The sequence below is a fragment of the Rhipicephalus microplus genome, chromosome 5 (assembly GCF_043290135.1).
Source record: "Rhipicephalus microplus isolate Deutch F79 chromosome 5, USDA_Rmic, whole genome shotgun sequence".
Lineage (NCBI taxonomy): Eukaryota > Metazoa > Arthropoda > Arachnida > Ixodida > Ixodidae > Rhipicephalus > Rhipicephalus microplus.
In genome coordinates, this window is record NC_134704.1 from 1026144 (window position 1) to 1043345 (window position 17202).

Here is a 17202-nt window from a genome sequence, read left to right on the forward strand (position 1 = left end):
ATCTTCCCGAGTAAGCTGTGTCAATGGCCATGCGATGCGCGAAAAATTAGCAATAAACTGCCGATAATAGGCACAGAGTCCTAAAAAACGTCGCACTGATTTTTTGTCTGATGGCGTCGGGAAGTTTGCCACGGCTGCAATTTTATCCGGGTCGGGTCGGGTCCCTTGGCTGCTCACGACGTGACCGAGGAATTGAAGTTCGTGGAAGCCGAAGTGGCACTTTTCTGGTTTCAGAGTAAGACCGGCCAAGCGTATTGCTTCAAAAACTGCTTCGAGCCTTCGTAAGTGTTCCTCGAAAGTCGCCGAAAAGACAATCACGTCGTCGAGGTACACCAAGCAGGTTTGCCACTTAAGTCTCGACAGAACCGTGTCCATGAGGCGCTGGAATGTTGCTGGCGCCGAACACAAACCGAAAGGAAGAACCTGAAATTCATAAAGTTCGTCGGGCGTAACAAAGGCGGTCTTTCCACGATCTCTCTCATCCACTTCGATTTGCCAGTAGCAGCTTTTTAAGTCCATAGACGAAAAGTAGCGTGCGTTTCGTAGTCTATCCAATGAATCGTCAATACGCGGCAGAGGGTAGACGTCTTTCTTTGTGATCTGATTAAGCTTACAGTAGTTGACGCAGAAACGCAAGCTACCATCCTTCTTTTTGACGAGTACTACAGGTGATGCCCAAGGACTGTTAGATGGCCGAATAACACCATTTTCTAGCATCGTTTTCACCTGTTTTTGAATTGCCTCACGCTCCTTTGGGGCGACTCGATAAGGATTTTGCCGGATGGGTCTGGCATCGGAATCCGTGATGATGCGGTGTTTCGTCAGTGCCGTTTGACCAACTCTTGATGTGGATGAGAAGCAGCCGTGGAACTTGTTGATCAGCGTGAGAAGGCGGTCTCGCTCAATGGGAGATAACATTGGACCAACGTCGACAGGTGTCGGTGTAGTGATAGTAGACGCTACTGCTTCCTCCACTAAATGACAGTCTTCTGTTTGCGAGAGTTCATCAAAATAGGCAATAGCTATGCCTTTAACTATGTGTCGGCGTTCTCTGCTGAAATTTGTCAATAGCAGTTCAGCGCATCCGTCAATAACAGTGATGACAGCCCTGGCAACAGAAATGCCGCTAGTGAATGCGAACTCCTTGATGTGTTCAGCGATGCCAGTACCATTTTGTAATTTGTCACAGTGCACGGATACGAGAGAACAACTTCGTGGCGGCAGTGTGACGTCGTCATCGGCAATACGGAAGCGAGGTGGCTGGTGTTTCTTATCTGTAGCAGTCTCCGAGCTTACAGTGAACGTTACGCTTCTGTCACGGATGTCAATCACAGCTTCATATTCGCGCAAGAAATCCATTCCCAATATGAGCTGTTTACAGCACTCGTGGAGAATTACGAGGGTGGCGACAAAGATGGAACCAGCAATGAAGAGTCGGGCCGTGCACTTTCCAACCGGTGTCATCAACTGACCTCCTGCAGTTCTTATATTGGGTCCCTGCCATGGCATTTTCACCTTCCTTAGTCTTTCGGCTAGTTGTAGGCTTATTATAGAAAAGTGGGAGCCAGTGTCCACAAGAGCCGTCACTTGGTGGCCGTCAATGTGAACAACGAGGTCAGCGCTGATAACGTCGGTTACGTCGGCAGTTGTCTCATTCGTCGAATTAGTCGTTGCTGTCATCTTCTTCGGTATCGATGGCTTCGAGCTGTCATTTGTCTGCAATGGGGGCTGTTCGGAATTTCGAATATTGGCAACCCCTCCCCCCGAGGTCGCTGCGTCTAGTTTCGCCGTTGCGGGCTAGGGGACCTGCCCCTGGTGACGTCGGCAAAACTGCGACGATTAGGTGAACTGGGCCGCGCAGGAGATGGAGAACGTGATCTGGGCATTACTGGATTCTGCGGCGGTGTGTTCACAGGGGCGTAGTTGTACATGCGTTGATCGTCGTACGCAATGTAATCAGGGTAGTGAGGAAATCTCGAGTACTAAGCGTCGCGATAACGGCAAACTCTGTAGACGTGCCCAGCTTCGCCACAATGAAAACATACCGGTCGACGGTCAGCGGTACGCCACAAATTGGTTTTTCGACGCTGGTAGGTAAGTGGAGACTCACTATTGAGCCACGTTGCGGGGCCACATTGTGGGGCATGTTGGTTATTCGGCATTCGTCTTGTCGGAGGAATCGGTGAGGTTGCGAAAGTGGTCGGTGCTGACAGTGGCTGTGTTTGCATGGTTGATGGTGGTCCAGTCATTGAAGTCTGCTCTGCTGAAGGCGCGACGACGGGGCGTCGGACTGCATCAGCATAAGTAAAATGTCGTCGCACACCATTATAGTCGGATGAAGAGAGAGCCCGGCGGACCTCATCCCGGAAAACATCAGTGACAAAAGACAATGCCGGCGTCGGTTCAGTTGCTGGAATTAAACCAAGCTGCCGAAGCTCCTCCCTCAAAATCTCCCGGGTGACTTCCCGCAGAGGCCTGTCGTTGTCGCAGAGGCTCGCCGCAGTCGTAACAGGGCTACTCGCTCGAACGTTGACCGGGTTCTGCTGGCGGTACCATTGCTATGGGCCCGTTCAATAGCTGTGGCTTCTTTCGAGAACTCAGCTACTGTGGTTGGCGGATTTCTCACAAGCCCAGCAAACAGTTGCTCTTTTACGCCTCACATTAGATACCGCAGCTTCCTGTCTTCCGGCATCTCGGGATCCGCCCTGCCGAAAAGACGGGTCATGTCCTCGGCGAGCATAGCGACGCTCTCGTTTGGTTTTTGAATTCGAGCTTCCAAGAGACGTTGCACATTCTTCTTTCTGTCAAGACTACTAAAGGTGTCAATCAGCTGGTTGCGGAAGTCGTCCCACGTAGCCATGCTTCTTTCCCTGTTGATGTACCACGTCTGGGTGTTGTCTTTCAGGTAGAAGTACACATTTGCGAGCTTGTCTTCTGGGGTGGCCCACTGGTTGTACTTCGCGCAGCGATCGAACTGGTCCAGCCAGTCTTGTGCATCTTCATAGGTCTCACCATGAAAGCAGTCAGGAATCATGGGATTCTGAAGTGTCATGTGCGATGTAGCTGCAGTGGCCATGGTGGTTGAAGGAGGCAAGCGATTGCTGGCAGTTTCTGGAAAGGTATTGAGCTCGGAAGCTAGGACTCACAGACGGCGGCTGGAACGGTGGACTGGTGTGTCGACGGGTGGTAGTGATTTCGGGATTGAATGTCGGGTCCGCGAAGGGGTGCCAAGCATGAAGACGTACCCAGCACCTCCACCAGTGTGACGACGCGAGATTGACGAGCACACAAAGCGCCTCAAACAAATACGACTTATTGATCGCAGGAAACAGACTGCAACGATTTCTTCGTCTTTTGCCCTCGGCCAAGGACACTCGCGCTGCTTCGTTGTCCTCACCACTGGCACATACGTGCGGCATTATGCTTTGAGTGTTGCAAGACACCGCGGATAAATCCAGCGGGCTTTCTTCAACCGATCCAACCCCCTAGCTCACTGTTCAAGCAAATATGGATGGACCTACGGGGGCGGTTTCTTACATCAACCTGTGGAAACAAATGGGTCATCATAGCAACCGAATACTTTACGCGCTGCGCTGGATGAAAGGTTCAGCCTAAAGGCAGTGCCACTGAGGTAGCCAAGTTCTTCGTTAAGAACATTGTATTTTGTCTTGGCACCCCAGAAGTTCTCGTCACCGACATGAATACGGCCTTAACTCCTTGTTTAACTATAGCCTGACAAGCCACCGTCACAACACTGCCTACCACACATAAACCAATGGCCTGGCCGAGCGTCTTAATAAGACCATTGCCGACATGTTAGCCGTCTGTGTCAACATTGAACACCGAATGTGGGATGCCATCCTTCTGTACGGGAGTTTTGCGTGCAAAACAGTCGTGCAAGAAACGTCGCAGATGACGCCATACAAGTTGGTCTACGGAAGGAGCCCGGCAACCATGCTGGACGCAGTGTTACCCAACGTTGTCGACGAAGAAAATCTCCGCGACTGTCTACCTTCAGCATGCTGAAGAAGCCAGACAACTCGACTGCTTGCGCGTCAAAAATGACTGACAGCCGCCATAACAGCTTTCGGTGACGCATCATGGATACAAGCCCGGCGACTGTGTTTGGGTGTGGACACATACACGAACATTAACCAAGTGAGAGATTTTCTTGGAAGTACTTTGGGGCATACAGTGTGCTTTGACATCTCGGCTCTCTATACTATGAGGTTATCCCAGACGGCATGACAACCACTCAATGGTGCTGTATGCGACCTGAAGCCATGCTAGTCATGCACCTGAAGTCAGTTTTTATGCAATAATGAACCTGAGGACTGTCATTCTTGCTTTATTATTGCACTTTCTTGCTTGTATCTATTGCTTACTGTACTTTCTTGCTTTGTTATTGTACTTCCATATTCTGTTAAAGCATCATAACAATGCCTTTTTACTAGAGGACAATGGCACACATGTTTCTTGATTTCTATGTTTTCTGTTGCCGGCCTATCCCACATGTAGGTAATGCCTTGCGTGCGAACCGCTCCATAATGCCTGAGATCTTTCCGTATTATTATTTTAGAATCTTCTGTTAGGCTTGAGCACGCATACATAAAAAGCTTAGTTTATTCTCGAACATGACCACCAGCGATAATGCTCGAATGTTCGGAGCTGCACGTGCAAATGTCGATGGATCAGATTATCAACAGTCGGCGTTCTGTTCACCACTATCAGTGCCAGTGTGTATTGCTGCAGTCTGACTTTCATTTCTTCTTTGACGAGCCGACTGTTGCCTTCGCTAACGTCACGATTCACTTAAAATTCTGATATGTCCTTCTCCAAGTGATTCTGAATGCTGTTTTTGCTACTCCAAGACACATTTTCTCCCGCTCCAAAAGCGGATTTTCTCTGCTCCGAAAATTGCTTTGAATCATCAACTGGTTGAACTACCAGCGATTTAATGCCATGTGTGCGTTTGAAATAGTGCACACAACTGGGGTGCACTTCCATGCTGCTTGCATCTGCTGGCAATCTTTTGACTGCCGCAAGTGCTGTGCTGTCATTGTATAGGTGTTTAGGCAACAACCGTCAGTTCCTTTTTAATATAATGAAACTTTTTGTTGAGCTAGTTGGTGCATACCCTTTCTGTTCTGTCCTTAATTTTTCTTCCTCGATTTCTCCCAAGCATTGTTATCTATCATGTGTGGGCATTCCTAGGTTTCAGTCGCTATTAATTGCAACAATCTTCCTCCCAACATAGTGTGACAATTAATTTCCTTTGCTGAGTTGAGGCTGTCTGCTTTGTTCTCAGTAAGCCCCAAGCGGCAGGACAGCTTCTGAGGCACCAATGCCCGTAGCAGCTGCACGTTCGAAAAATATGTGCAACATGCCAGCATGGACACAGCCAGCAGGGCACTGGCCAGAAAAATTTCGAGTCAGTCTTCTCATTAGGAGTCTGCAAAATACATCATTGCAGCTTTTCAAAAATTACATCACACTGACTGCAAATGAAGGAAAGAAGGGTTTCTTTATTAGAAACAATATTGTGGGCATTTAGTATACCCATCCTCTTCACCTGTACATTATCATCATTATCATGTGTTGCTCATGCATCCTCTTCCTTGTCGCGTAGCATCATCATCTTGGTTCGCTCACCGTAGCTGTTGGCTGCCGGTTCCTCGGGCCTAATATAATCTTACAAACCAAGACTTCATACGTGATGGAGGTCCTCTGCTTCCGCAAATATTTGCTGTGCACAACGTGTTGTCCATCTTACTGACACGGACCACTTGCTCAGCGACGAAACCTACAGGCCACTTTGACTCATCGCTGCTGTAGACATCGAATCACCACCACACGGATATCAATTAGTCTTAGTTTTGTCCAACGACGTCGACTCTGTTACATTTTCGTCACTCCGTCGACCCGTTGCCTTAACAAAGGCATAGCTCTTGCATCAGGTGTGGCTCGCTTCAAAAACGGATCAGCTGTCCTCGCTGCTACGACCACCACCCCAGATAAAATTTTACTGCCGCGGGGAACTACTGTCGCCTGCGTTGCTGATCTGGAGCCTGTGTGTGTCGTGCCTCTTACCCCTGTCTCCTCTAAAGGTCATCCTGCAGATCATGCTGCTTCCTCGGCATTTACAGCAACCATCAACAAAGGGTTGACAGACTCGCAGAAGCAGCAGCTGCTTGATTTGTTGGAAAAGCATGCAAACTCTTTTGACGTTTATTCATTCACCCTGGGCCAGACTACCGCTACAGCACATCGTATTCAGACCGACGAAACATCCATTGTGCACCGCCGTTTGTACCCCGGCTCTCTAGCCGGACGAAAAATCATTGAGGAAAACGTAGACGATATGCTGCAGTGGAAGATAATCTGACCCTCAACCAGTCCTTGGTCGTCTCCCATCATTCTGGTGTGCAAAAAAGACAGTTCCGTGCGATTTCGCGTCGATTACCAAGCACTCAATAAGATCACGAGAAAGGACGTATACCCCATGCCACGCATCGACGACGCCCTTGATTCCTTACAAGGTGCTGAATTCTTTTCGAGCCTCGACTTGCGTTCCGGCTATTGGCAAATCCCCATGCACAAAAATGATAAAGAAAAAACTGCGTTTGCAACCCCGGATGGCCTATACAAATTCAATGTTATGCCGTTCGGTCTATGCAATGCACCCGTAACTTTTGAGCGCATGATTGACACCGTGCTGCGTGGCCTGAAATTGAAGACTTGCCTATGTTATCTCGATGACATTGTTGTCTTTTCATCGATGTTTCCTCAACATCTTCAACGCGTGGACGAGGTCCTGACTTCCCTTGCGGGCGCTGGTCTACAAATTAACACCAAAAAGTGCCATTTCGCCAGCAGATCTATAGATGTCCTTGGTCATGTGAGCAAGGACGGAATTTTTCCAGACCCTGATAAAACTGCTGCGGTACTTCGCTTCCCTCGCCCTGACAAGCTGAAAGATTTACGAAGTTTCTTTGGTCTCGCCTCTTACTTTTGGCGATTCATACAAAACTTTGCCTCCATAGCCGCACCACTCCATAAGCTACTTGCTTCCGGTATGCCCTTTCAGTGGTCTCAGGAATGTGAGTCGGCTTTCAACATGTTGAAGAGTGCCCTCACGACCGACCCTGTACTTTCATATTTTCACGATGATGCACCGACCTTCCTGCATACAGACGCTAGCGGCCACTGTTTAGGAGCCGTGTTCCTGCAACGCGACAATTCTTCGCGAGAGTGAGTCATTGCATACGCCAGCGGAGAGTTTTCTCCGCAGCCGAGAGGAACTACACGATCACCAAGCAGGCGTGCCTCGCCATCGTTTGGTCAGGGCAGAAATTTCGTCCTTATATGCACGGCTGCCATTTCACCATTGTGGCCGATCACCACGCTTTATGTTGGCTTTCGACACTCAAGAACTTGTCGTGTCGCCTCGGTCACTGGATTATACGCCTCCAAGAGTATGATTTTGACATTGCATACAAGTGTGGCAGAAAGAATAGTGACGCTGATGCTCTTTCTCGCTGCCCACTATCAGCGGCTCTACTTGGCATTCTTGCAATCACTTTGCACAACACACCCTCGGAGTCCACGTCTACGGTGGTTTCCTCTCTCGCCTCTATGGACCAGCTGCCTTTGGACGACCCCCCCGATTTTCCTTCTCGACAGCTGGCTGACCCATACTGTCGGCGTATTATAGGCTACCTCACGGCAGTTCCCGTCCACCTAATGCGAGGCTCCGTTGTCAACTCTCGCAGTTTAAGCTGGACAACTCGGTGCTGTACCGCAAAATTTACCATCCTGACGGTCAGCGCTGGGTTCCCGTTCTACCCCGATTGCTTCAGACAGAAGTCCTCAGAGCGCTTCATGACCATCTGACTGCTGGTCACCTTGGTTACCATAAAACCTACGATCGCCTATGAAGCCGGTTTTATTGGCCAGGCATTACCACTAGTGTAGCTCGGTACGTTGGGTCCTGCATTACCTGCCAATGTAGAAAACTACCAACATCTGCTCCAGCCTCTTTCGTGCCCAGCCACACCATTCGAAGTTGTAGGCATCGATATTTATGGCCCCCTTTCAGCCAGTGCTGCTGGAAACCGGTGGATAGTAACAGCCGTTCATCATTTGACGCGTTACGTCGAGACGGCATCCGTCACTACTGGTTCAGCTTCTGAAATTGCCGATTTCATCCTCCGAGCTATCATACTGCATCATGGTGCTCCACGTGTATTGCTCAGTGACCGTGGAAGGGCCTTTGTTTCAGAACTAGTGAACGCACTTCCTCACGCCTCCGGCACAACTCACAAGACTGCCTCTAGTTATCACTCCCAGACTAACGGCCTCACTGAGCGATACCACCGCACTCTTGCTGACATGATCGCCGCCTATATTCAACCAGGCCACAAGAACTGGGACAGAGTTCTACCATTCGTAATCTTGGCTTACAATAGGGCCATTCAGCGGACAACCTGCTACTCACCATTTTACCTAGTTTATGGATGCTCCCCACTTCTTTCCTGGACGTCTTTTTCTTTACCTTCCAAGCAAATTCATCTCCATCTTTCTCAGAAGAATACATTTTACGACTCGCACAATGTCGCACACGTGCCCGTATAAGTACTGAAGCCCGACCTTGAGACAGAAAATTAGCTTGAAATGATGAATCGCATCGTGCTGTATACTTTCAACCTGGAGACGAAGTGCTCCTTTTGACACCTTTTAGCATACCTGGTTTGTGCGACAAATTTCAGCCACGGTTTATCGGGCCGTACACAGTTCTTGAAGAGACTTCACCAGTGAATTATCGCGCGACGCCACTTGTAGCTCCAGCAGATTGCCGTTATCGAACTACTGAGGTCGTCCATGTCTCCCGTATCAAGCCCTTCATGCGACGTTCTTTGTCCCCTCGACTTGCTGAGGCCAGGCTGGCCGTTTTCACGTGCGGAGAATTAGTGTGGGCATTTAGTATACCCATCCTCTTCACCTGTACATTATCATCATCATCATGTGTTGTTCATGTATCCTCATCGTTGTTGCGTAGCATCATCATCTTGGTTCGCTCATCGTAGCTGTCGGCTGACGGTTCCTCGGGCATAATAAAGGTTTTCCGAACCAAGACTTTATAATATTAATGAGAACTGACAGACAGTTATGCCAAGGAAAGTATAGGACGTATTGTTAGAAGTACATAATTTTAATGTGAATGTGAAGAAAGAAAAGTGGATGAAAAGATAACTTGCCATGAGCAGGAACCGAACCTGTGACCTTCGAATAACGCATTCGGTGTTCTACCAACTGATTTATCATGGCAGCTATCCCTCCATTCACTTTATCAGATAAGTATGTGCGTTAAACGTGGGAGTGTCAGTCAGCACCGCCTGTTGCCATTGTGGCAAGTGTGGGACACTCATTTTTTGCCTATTGGCTTCACATAGCTCATAGTCTTAGTATGTGCTGGCAGCTGACCAATAATTCCTCGCAAACCACCTGAAGGCACTAAGCCTGCCAAAACGAGATCCTCGCTATCAATGAAATATTGTTTCTACAGTGTACTCACTGAGGGGCAGTGTGTTCGCTGAGGGGCGGACCCGTGAAACACAAAAAAGCTAAAAAACTTCTACTAAATGTCCAAAAAGGATAGTCCAAAGTGACATAAGAGATCTTGTTGAGATGTTATTCAAACCTAAGCAGCTTGAAAACCTCCTGTAGCTGTGCTAATGCCACGTTATTATACGGCTAGAAAACTTCTAGCAAGAACTCTAAAAAAACGTCTTCCTAATTTTTTTTAAAGAACCTTTGTAAACGTTTACTATAGTTATAATATTAGAAACCTTGTAAACTTCTTGCCGAGATTCTAAAAAGACTTTTACTAGATCCTTTAACACCTTCTTTAGACATTTAGCTTTCATGCAAACCAACCTAGTAAACTTCTTGCCAAGATTCTAAAAAGGCTTTTGCTAGATCCTTTAACACCTTCTTTAGACATTTAGCTTTAATGCAAACCAGCCTGTTGAGCATTTTCCGTGGTTAATTTGCTGCATCTTGTCAGCGTTTTGCAATCGGTGCATTTAGCTGTTCACTGTAGAGAGTGACAAGTAGGAACAGCAGCATAATTTGGCATCGAATTGATTGCTGGCACTTTTCTAACCAGCAAAATTCGTGCTCTAATAGTTTAAAGAATGAATTAGTGACTGCCGTCTATTATTACGATAATCTCTTTTGCTTGGAGACAAGACATGCTTTTAAACGTCAACTCATTTTAGTTTCTGGTGTTGCCTGGAATTTATCATACTGCACATCCAAAAGTAAATGCAATATTTAAACAAAGCATGTTGCATACTTGTCACCTTTGTTATACGTAACAATGACTACCCACTTTGTCCCAAAGCTTGCACGCTTTATAGTAAGTATGATTATACAAAGAAATGGAGATGCTGGCCAGGTACGTTGTCCAGAAACCTGAACATATACAAAAAGCACAAACTGTTTTCTTCGAGCAGACTCCTATCTGTGCAACGAAAATCAGCAGGCTAGCTTAGCAAACACATTATTGGCCCAGTAGCAAGTATATGAAGGTAGAAAATTTGTTACAGCTAAAAAGCAGCAGTCAAACAATTGATTTTTTTTTTACTCAGTGCACTTAAATTTAGGTGTGTTAGAACCAGGAGTAGTCGAATTAATGGGTTTCATCACAAATCTGTGTTTAACAATCAGATCGTGGTTTTGGAAACAACCCGAATTCTAATTCCATCCCAAAATACTCGCACAAAAGACACAGTGAAATAAAAAAAAATGGCAGCATATCCACGGAGTGAATGATGGATAGTGGGGCGAAGCATTCGTCCGTCCATGCGTCCGCCTGTGTGACCGTCCATGCGTCTGTTTGTGCGCCCGTCCCTGCGTTCGTTTATGCATTCGCCCCTGCGTCCGTTCATGTGTCCATCCATGCATCTGTCTGTGTGTCCGTTCGTCCATCTATTCAACACTCCAAGTCCCACCATCTCGCATCTTTTTATCACATATTCCTCGTATAGAAGCACCGCCATTCAGTGGACATTCCAAGGACTAAACGAGAGGTGGCACACGCACACTTTCTTACGGCTTGCACTTCGGGTCTACTTCCCACCTTCAACCACCTTGAGTTCATGGTATATACTAGTTCACTGTATTCATGGCACTGCGGCCCAATGCTCGCTAAACCTTTCTAAAACCAAGGAGGTTACGCCCAGCGAGTATAACGTAGCAACCTTTTCCTGTCAGATAGTGCTCAATGCACATGCCAGTGGCTGCTAATGTGAAATGAGAGACAGGAGGATTCAGCTTTTAATTTCTTACGGCTTGCGCTTCGTATCTGCTTCCCCCCTTTAACCACCTCGAATTCATTCATGGTATACACTAGTTCATTGTATTCATGGCCCTGTGGCTCAACACTCGCTAAAACTTTCTAAAACTATGAAGGTTACACCCAGCGAGTATAATGTAGCAGCCCTTTCTTGTCCGATAGTGCTCAATGTACATGCCAATGACTGCTAATGGGGATCGCAGTGTGCGCGTTGACTAAAAGCCGAATGCTCCTGTCTCTCATTCCCCATTAGCAGCCATTGGCATGTACATTGGGCACTATTTTTTACTGTTAAACAACGCACAGAAGAAATTTCTCACCGGCACCACCTTGGATACCTATTTCGGGTATGTGCCACTGGTGGTTATGTACTACGAGGGACGCACAAGCCACGCCATAAGGAGCTTCACCCCTAAAAGGGTGTCCTTGTCTAGATGCAGCGGGAGAACCTTTTGTGGGGCGAAGCTCCTTAAGGCATGGGTCTGTTCATGCCTTGTATGTATATAGTAATAAGTAGCCACCGGTGGCACATACCCACTCTAGAGTGGGTATGTGCCACAGGGGATGTGAGATGGGAGATGGCGGCATTTGGAGTGTTCACTAGATGAACGCATGGATGGACGGACAGACAGACAGACTAGCAGATGGATGGACGCATGGATAGACGCACGGACGTACAAACGAATGGACGCGTGAACAGACAGACAGACAGAAGGATGAATGGACCCGTAGATGGACGCATGAACAGACAAACGGACGCATGGATGGACGCACGGATGGTCGCCCGGACAGAAAGAATCAAAAACAGACGGACGAACGGACGGAAGCACAGACGGCTGATGGATGCTTCGCCCCACTCATCATCATTCACTCCGTGAATATGCAGTGATTTTTAAAGACAGCTGCAATTAACACATATACACCGATGCTGACCGCTCAGAAAAACCAGCATTCACAAGTGCAGCAACGTGCCACTTGTGATACCGACAAAGGTCTTTCAAACGAATGAATGGCGTGAACATGCGCTGCAGCTAGGCACACACGAATAGAAACAGCAACTTCAACTACTTGGGTCAGTTTAAAAGCTAATAACAATAAAATTTAAGACTAATGACCCCTCCTATATAAGAATATGCATGTTTATTTTTTGCGTCATTGTGGAGGCCCTCTCCCCACCCGCAACCCTGTGTTTAATACCCTATCTACCCCCACCCCCCCGAACTGCAGCATAACCAACGAAACCCCGAGGATGAGTGAACGCGCTTCGCACACAGGAAGAGAAGTTTTCAGGAGAAACAGGTGGCAGCGCCCCTGGCGGGCGCCCGATCTGTCGACGCGGGGAGGGCCATGGCCGTGCAGCACAGGGATAGGGCAGTGAGCCCACTAGCCCCTTCTAGTACACCGTAATTGTTTCTAGCAAAGAAAAGGAGCCCTTAAGTTTACCCTTCTTTCCTTCATTCATTACGGGGAATTATCTGTCAGCTGTCAGCTCATAATAAGATCACATGGTACGTGACACGAATAGGGAAAAAATGAGTGTCACACACTCGCTGCAATAGCAACAGGCGGTGCTGACTGATGATTCCATGTTTAACACACATACATACCCAGTAAAGTGGATAAAGATAGCCACCCAGGTAGCTCAGCTAAGAGCATCGAATGTGTTATTCAAAGGTTGCAGGCTTGATTCCTGGCCATGAGAAGTTATCTTTTCATCCACTAATCTTTCTTCACATTTACATTACAATTACTTCTAATAATACAGTGAAACATCGTTTGTGCATACCCACTTTAAGCGTACTAATGGTTAATATGTAGTTGCGACAAATCCCCCACCGAGTCTCATAGTGGCTAATTCATTTGCGGATTTCTTAAGCCACGAATGAATTCAGCCTGTGCCTACCAGTTAATGGGTACTAACTGCGTACAGAAGTAACATATTGCGCAACAAAATTTTACTGCTCTGCTGAACTTTGCAGATGCCACAATGCGCTGTAAATGGTTTTCCGTCACATTGATAAGTGAGGAGATCATCCAATAAGTTACTCCGACATCTGCGTGATTGCGGCGATTTCAGTGAAATGGCGACCACCTTGCTATCACTTGTCGCTGGCGAAAAGCCTTATCACAGTAAACATTTCTGGTTATCTGCTCAGGCACGCCTGTGGCGTACCGTCACTTTAGGCCTACTGCACGCTTTTAGTAGGTGACTACCTGAATGCGCTAGGCTGCCGATCGCTGCTGCTTCGTCTTGCGGGACTGTGTTCAAGCATGCACCGCTTTGCAGAAATGTAAGCAGCTCGCTGTCGCTGTGTTTAGCACTGCAAATAGTGGGCACCGAGAAACCTTGCTGTATTATGTCAACATGGACAATGTACAGCAAGCGTAGCGCTGCTATTACCTTGCTGCACGCTTTTATTTAGCGTGCAGCATGTAGCGTGTATTTTATTTACCATGCTGCACGCCTCCACTCACTGCCAGGACTGCTAGAGCGTTGCGGAGAGCACATTGCTGCGTTAACCCAGTAGGCTACTTGCCGAATCTGTGCATGGCCAGTAGCAGAGAGGGTGTACTCTACAGCAAGCGGATCGGCAGTCACGGTGTGTGCAGAGTGAGCAAAGTGCTGCATGTAACTAGCCATACAGTAAAAGGTATGGCTCTTTGTGACTGTATCGCGTTAAGAAAAAAAAAAACTGCATCAGTTTTTGCTTAGAAGCAGACCGCGAAACAACTGTATCACGGACAGCCGATTGGGTTCGTTCTGTTGCTGTACCATGCTGCGTATCCCGGATCCTGTGGCAGTTTTGAAACGCTCATTGGTGTTGCCACTGCCTGCTATCGGGCAGTTGTGCGGTAGTCAGAAACTTTTCTCTAATTTGGAAAAAGGAAAGAAATGGCTTTGCAGTGGGCATTTCAGGCAATATTTCCTGTGGCACCGAGTTTCTTCCTTTGTTGACAGCGATGGCGCATGGCAGGAGATGCAAATTTGTAGCTGGTGGGTAATGCATAGTATGTTTAAAGCGTAGTTATGCTGTCGTCCCAGGCAGATACGTATTAAAGGTGTTTCACTGTATAGTGCAAAATAACAAAAACTCCAACCAAGGTCAAATACACAAAATTTAAAAAGACGTTTCATTAAAAAGACGTTTCATCTGTCAGTATGTTTTATATCTTCCATGTCAGAATTGTCTGTCAGTTTTCATTAAGACTCCAAATAGGAATTTTAGGGTTGAACAAAAAAAAAGAATGAGAAAAATGGCTGTAGTGTGACTGTTGAAAGATTGCAACATAAACCAAGTGCAGATTGTGTCTTGTTTTTATTTGTTTTATCCTCATTCGTGTGTGGTGCAACATTTCTAAAATAAAAGTAGGTAACTAGGTTGCTTGGGCGAGTTGGTATGACATTTATTTGTCAGATACTGCTGAAGTGTATATTGCGCGGTTCCAGCAAATAAATCTTGTTGTAAGTCAGTGCCGCTGTCTGTTCCCTTCTTTTCTTTTTCATCATTATTGGTGCTGCTTTCATGTGAATAATTTCTAAGATGCCACTTGCTCACAAAGTCATCCTAGGTACTGTTCTCAGCTTTGCACCTTCCATATATGAGACATATTGAGAAGCTCCCTTTGAAAAACATTCGTACACCTTTTTTGGGAGTGTATAAAACTTGTGAATGTATTTCTTTGTGTTTTCTAGCACATATGGAAGTGGAATAATAAGTTACAGGCATAGTGAGAAGAGTGGTTTTGGCTGTGCTCTCATGTTGATCATCTGGCGTTCTTCTCCCATAGGCTGGCAAAGACACAAAGGCTGAACCCACAAGTGCGCAGTTGAAGCTCATGAAAGAGCATGTCACTCAATCTCCCATTGCTTTGATAGGCAAGCCACCAAGATCTTTCACTCAGCTTTCCATGGCTGGTATGTCATCTATTCTCCTTTTAGAAGCTGTTTGATAGCACATTTTAATTAAAGGTGTACTGGCACCTTTTCTCGAAGGCGAATTTCATAGAAATCTTTTGTATACAGAAACTGCTCTGAGCAAGCGTGATGCTCAGCAAATGCTGGTAGGATAATTCAATTTATTATTAAACTCATTTTTGTCCCAGCACGTCTACTGCTTCATGGAGCAGTCTGGCTAGCTGTGATGTCAAGCATCAAAGCACAAAAAATGGCAGCTTGTGCATTGCCTTTTCGATCGTCTGCTCTCGCGGTCCGGTTGTCCGGTCACTGTCATCCAGCATACCTGTGAAGTGACTAAGTGGAGTCTGGAATAGCGTACATGCACGTGAATACAAGATATACGCTTATCAGAAGACAGAGAAATAATTTGAAGAAGTGACACATGGACAAGGATACGTCACGAAAACTTGTGCATGCACATACTACCACCTGGTGGTGCTGCTCATACCGTGTGGTGACGTCAGGGTACAGTAGGAACCAACACCGGCTTTTAAAAGCAAGCTGTACTTAGTTATTTAGGGCGCACTCATGCTTACCAGTATACATTTCTTACATTCTTGGGAGCTTAGCCTATCATTTGATGCAAAAAGATAAAGAAAAAATTTTACGTCAGTACCCCTTTAACAATTTCTAAAATGCCTGTCCTCCAATAGTGCTTGCTCATTGATCATTGCATTCCACTTTCATTCAAGCTAAGCTTGTATTGACTGATCGGTATGCACCTTGTCAACTAAGGCCAGCTTTTGTACTCCCAAGCAACAGCCAAGAAAGCAGAGGATTTTCCTCTCTGTTACAAAGTTCTGTAGCTGGTGACGCTTGAAAAAAAAAGTTAAAAATTCATAAGTAAATAAAAATTAATTTTATTCCTGGGACCTGGGTTTGAACTCGTCCTTCTCTCCTTCTCCTGGCTTAATATAAGCATCTCGACCGCTAGGCTATGTGCAAATTTTTGCTGAAGGTGGGCTGAACTGAAGCATGCAAATAGAAAAAAATAATTGGGAAGCACTACACTGCTCCAGTCAAATCCATTTATAATGAACTTGAAAGTGCCACGATACATGGTCGTTATATCAGTAGTTTGTTTTGCATGGAGGGTCGCTTTTGAAAATGTGCATTTTGTGGCCGAGTCGTTTTGTTTAAAAGCTTTCTCCTTATGCTCGGGGCTCGTCCGTCACCGTAGCCATTAGTTTTCAGTGCTTCTGCTAGAGGCACAGCTGTTACTCTGATTTTAAGAGTTCTCCCTAAATGACACTTCGCTACTGCTACTAGTCATGAACGCCCAGAAAGCCAGGGCAGCAGTGGTGAGAGTTTGCAAGGTAGCAGCAGCGCACGCTCGCCACCAAGACCCTGCTGTGAGAGCTCGCGAGGCCAAAGAGAGATGTCAGCGTGGCGTGGACCCCAAGATAAAGGCCCCTGAGGCCGAAGCAGTGGGAAAGCGGTTGCTACCTGAAATGGGTGGCGCTGACCTGTGCTTCGAGCGTGATTTCCTTGACCACATAAACTGCTCACCATCGACCGTACGATTGGCATTGCATGCAGGTCCAAGCAGTTACCCTTCGTACAAGCCACTGCCATGACAGTACACAAATCTCAAGGGGAGACTTACGGTTCAGTCATATACGATTTATAGTGTACTGTGTATCCCGAAAGAGTACGGCCACTAGCGTGGGTTCAGTCTCAGCGAACCGCAAGGCTGCATTCGCCGTTGCCTTGCGGGACTAACGCTGCTTCACACCTGCGTTCGGACAGCCAAGTCACCGAGCACAGCGTGGCAAGTACACAGTACTGCCCTCAAACAAGTTGCAACACCAAAAACACAGCAGAGCACCTCCAGCAAAGGGTGGCGGAAAAGCAAACGAGGGTTATTCATGCCACAGGTGAAATG

General features: G+C 46.9%; 1 protein-coding gene across 6 annotated transcripts in view; it reads left to right on the forward strand.

Moving 5' to 3' along the window:
• The window catches only part of LOC119174040 (intermembrane lipid transfer protein VPS13A), a 1344268-nt gene that overhangs the window by 194694 nt on the left and 1132372 nt on the right, over nucleotides 1–17202 (forward strand). For all 6 annotated transcript variants that reach the window (XM_075894208.1, XM_075894209.1, XM_075894213.1 and 3 more), the window contains one exon: nucleotides 15149–15275. In XM_075894208.1, coding sequence (XP_075750323.1) covers nucleotides 15149–15275 — 127 coding nt within the window. The remainder of the gene's footprint in view (nucleotides 1–15148; nucleotides 15276–17202) is intronic.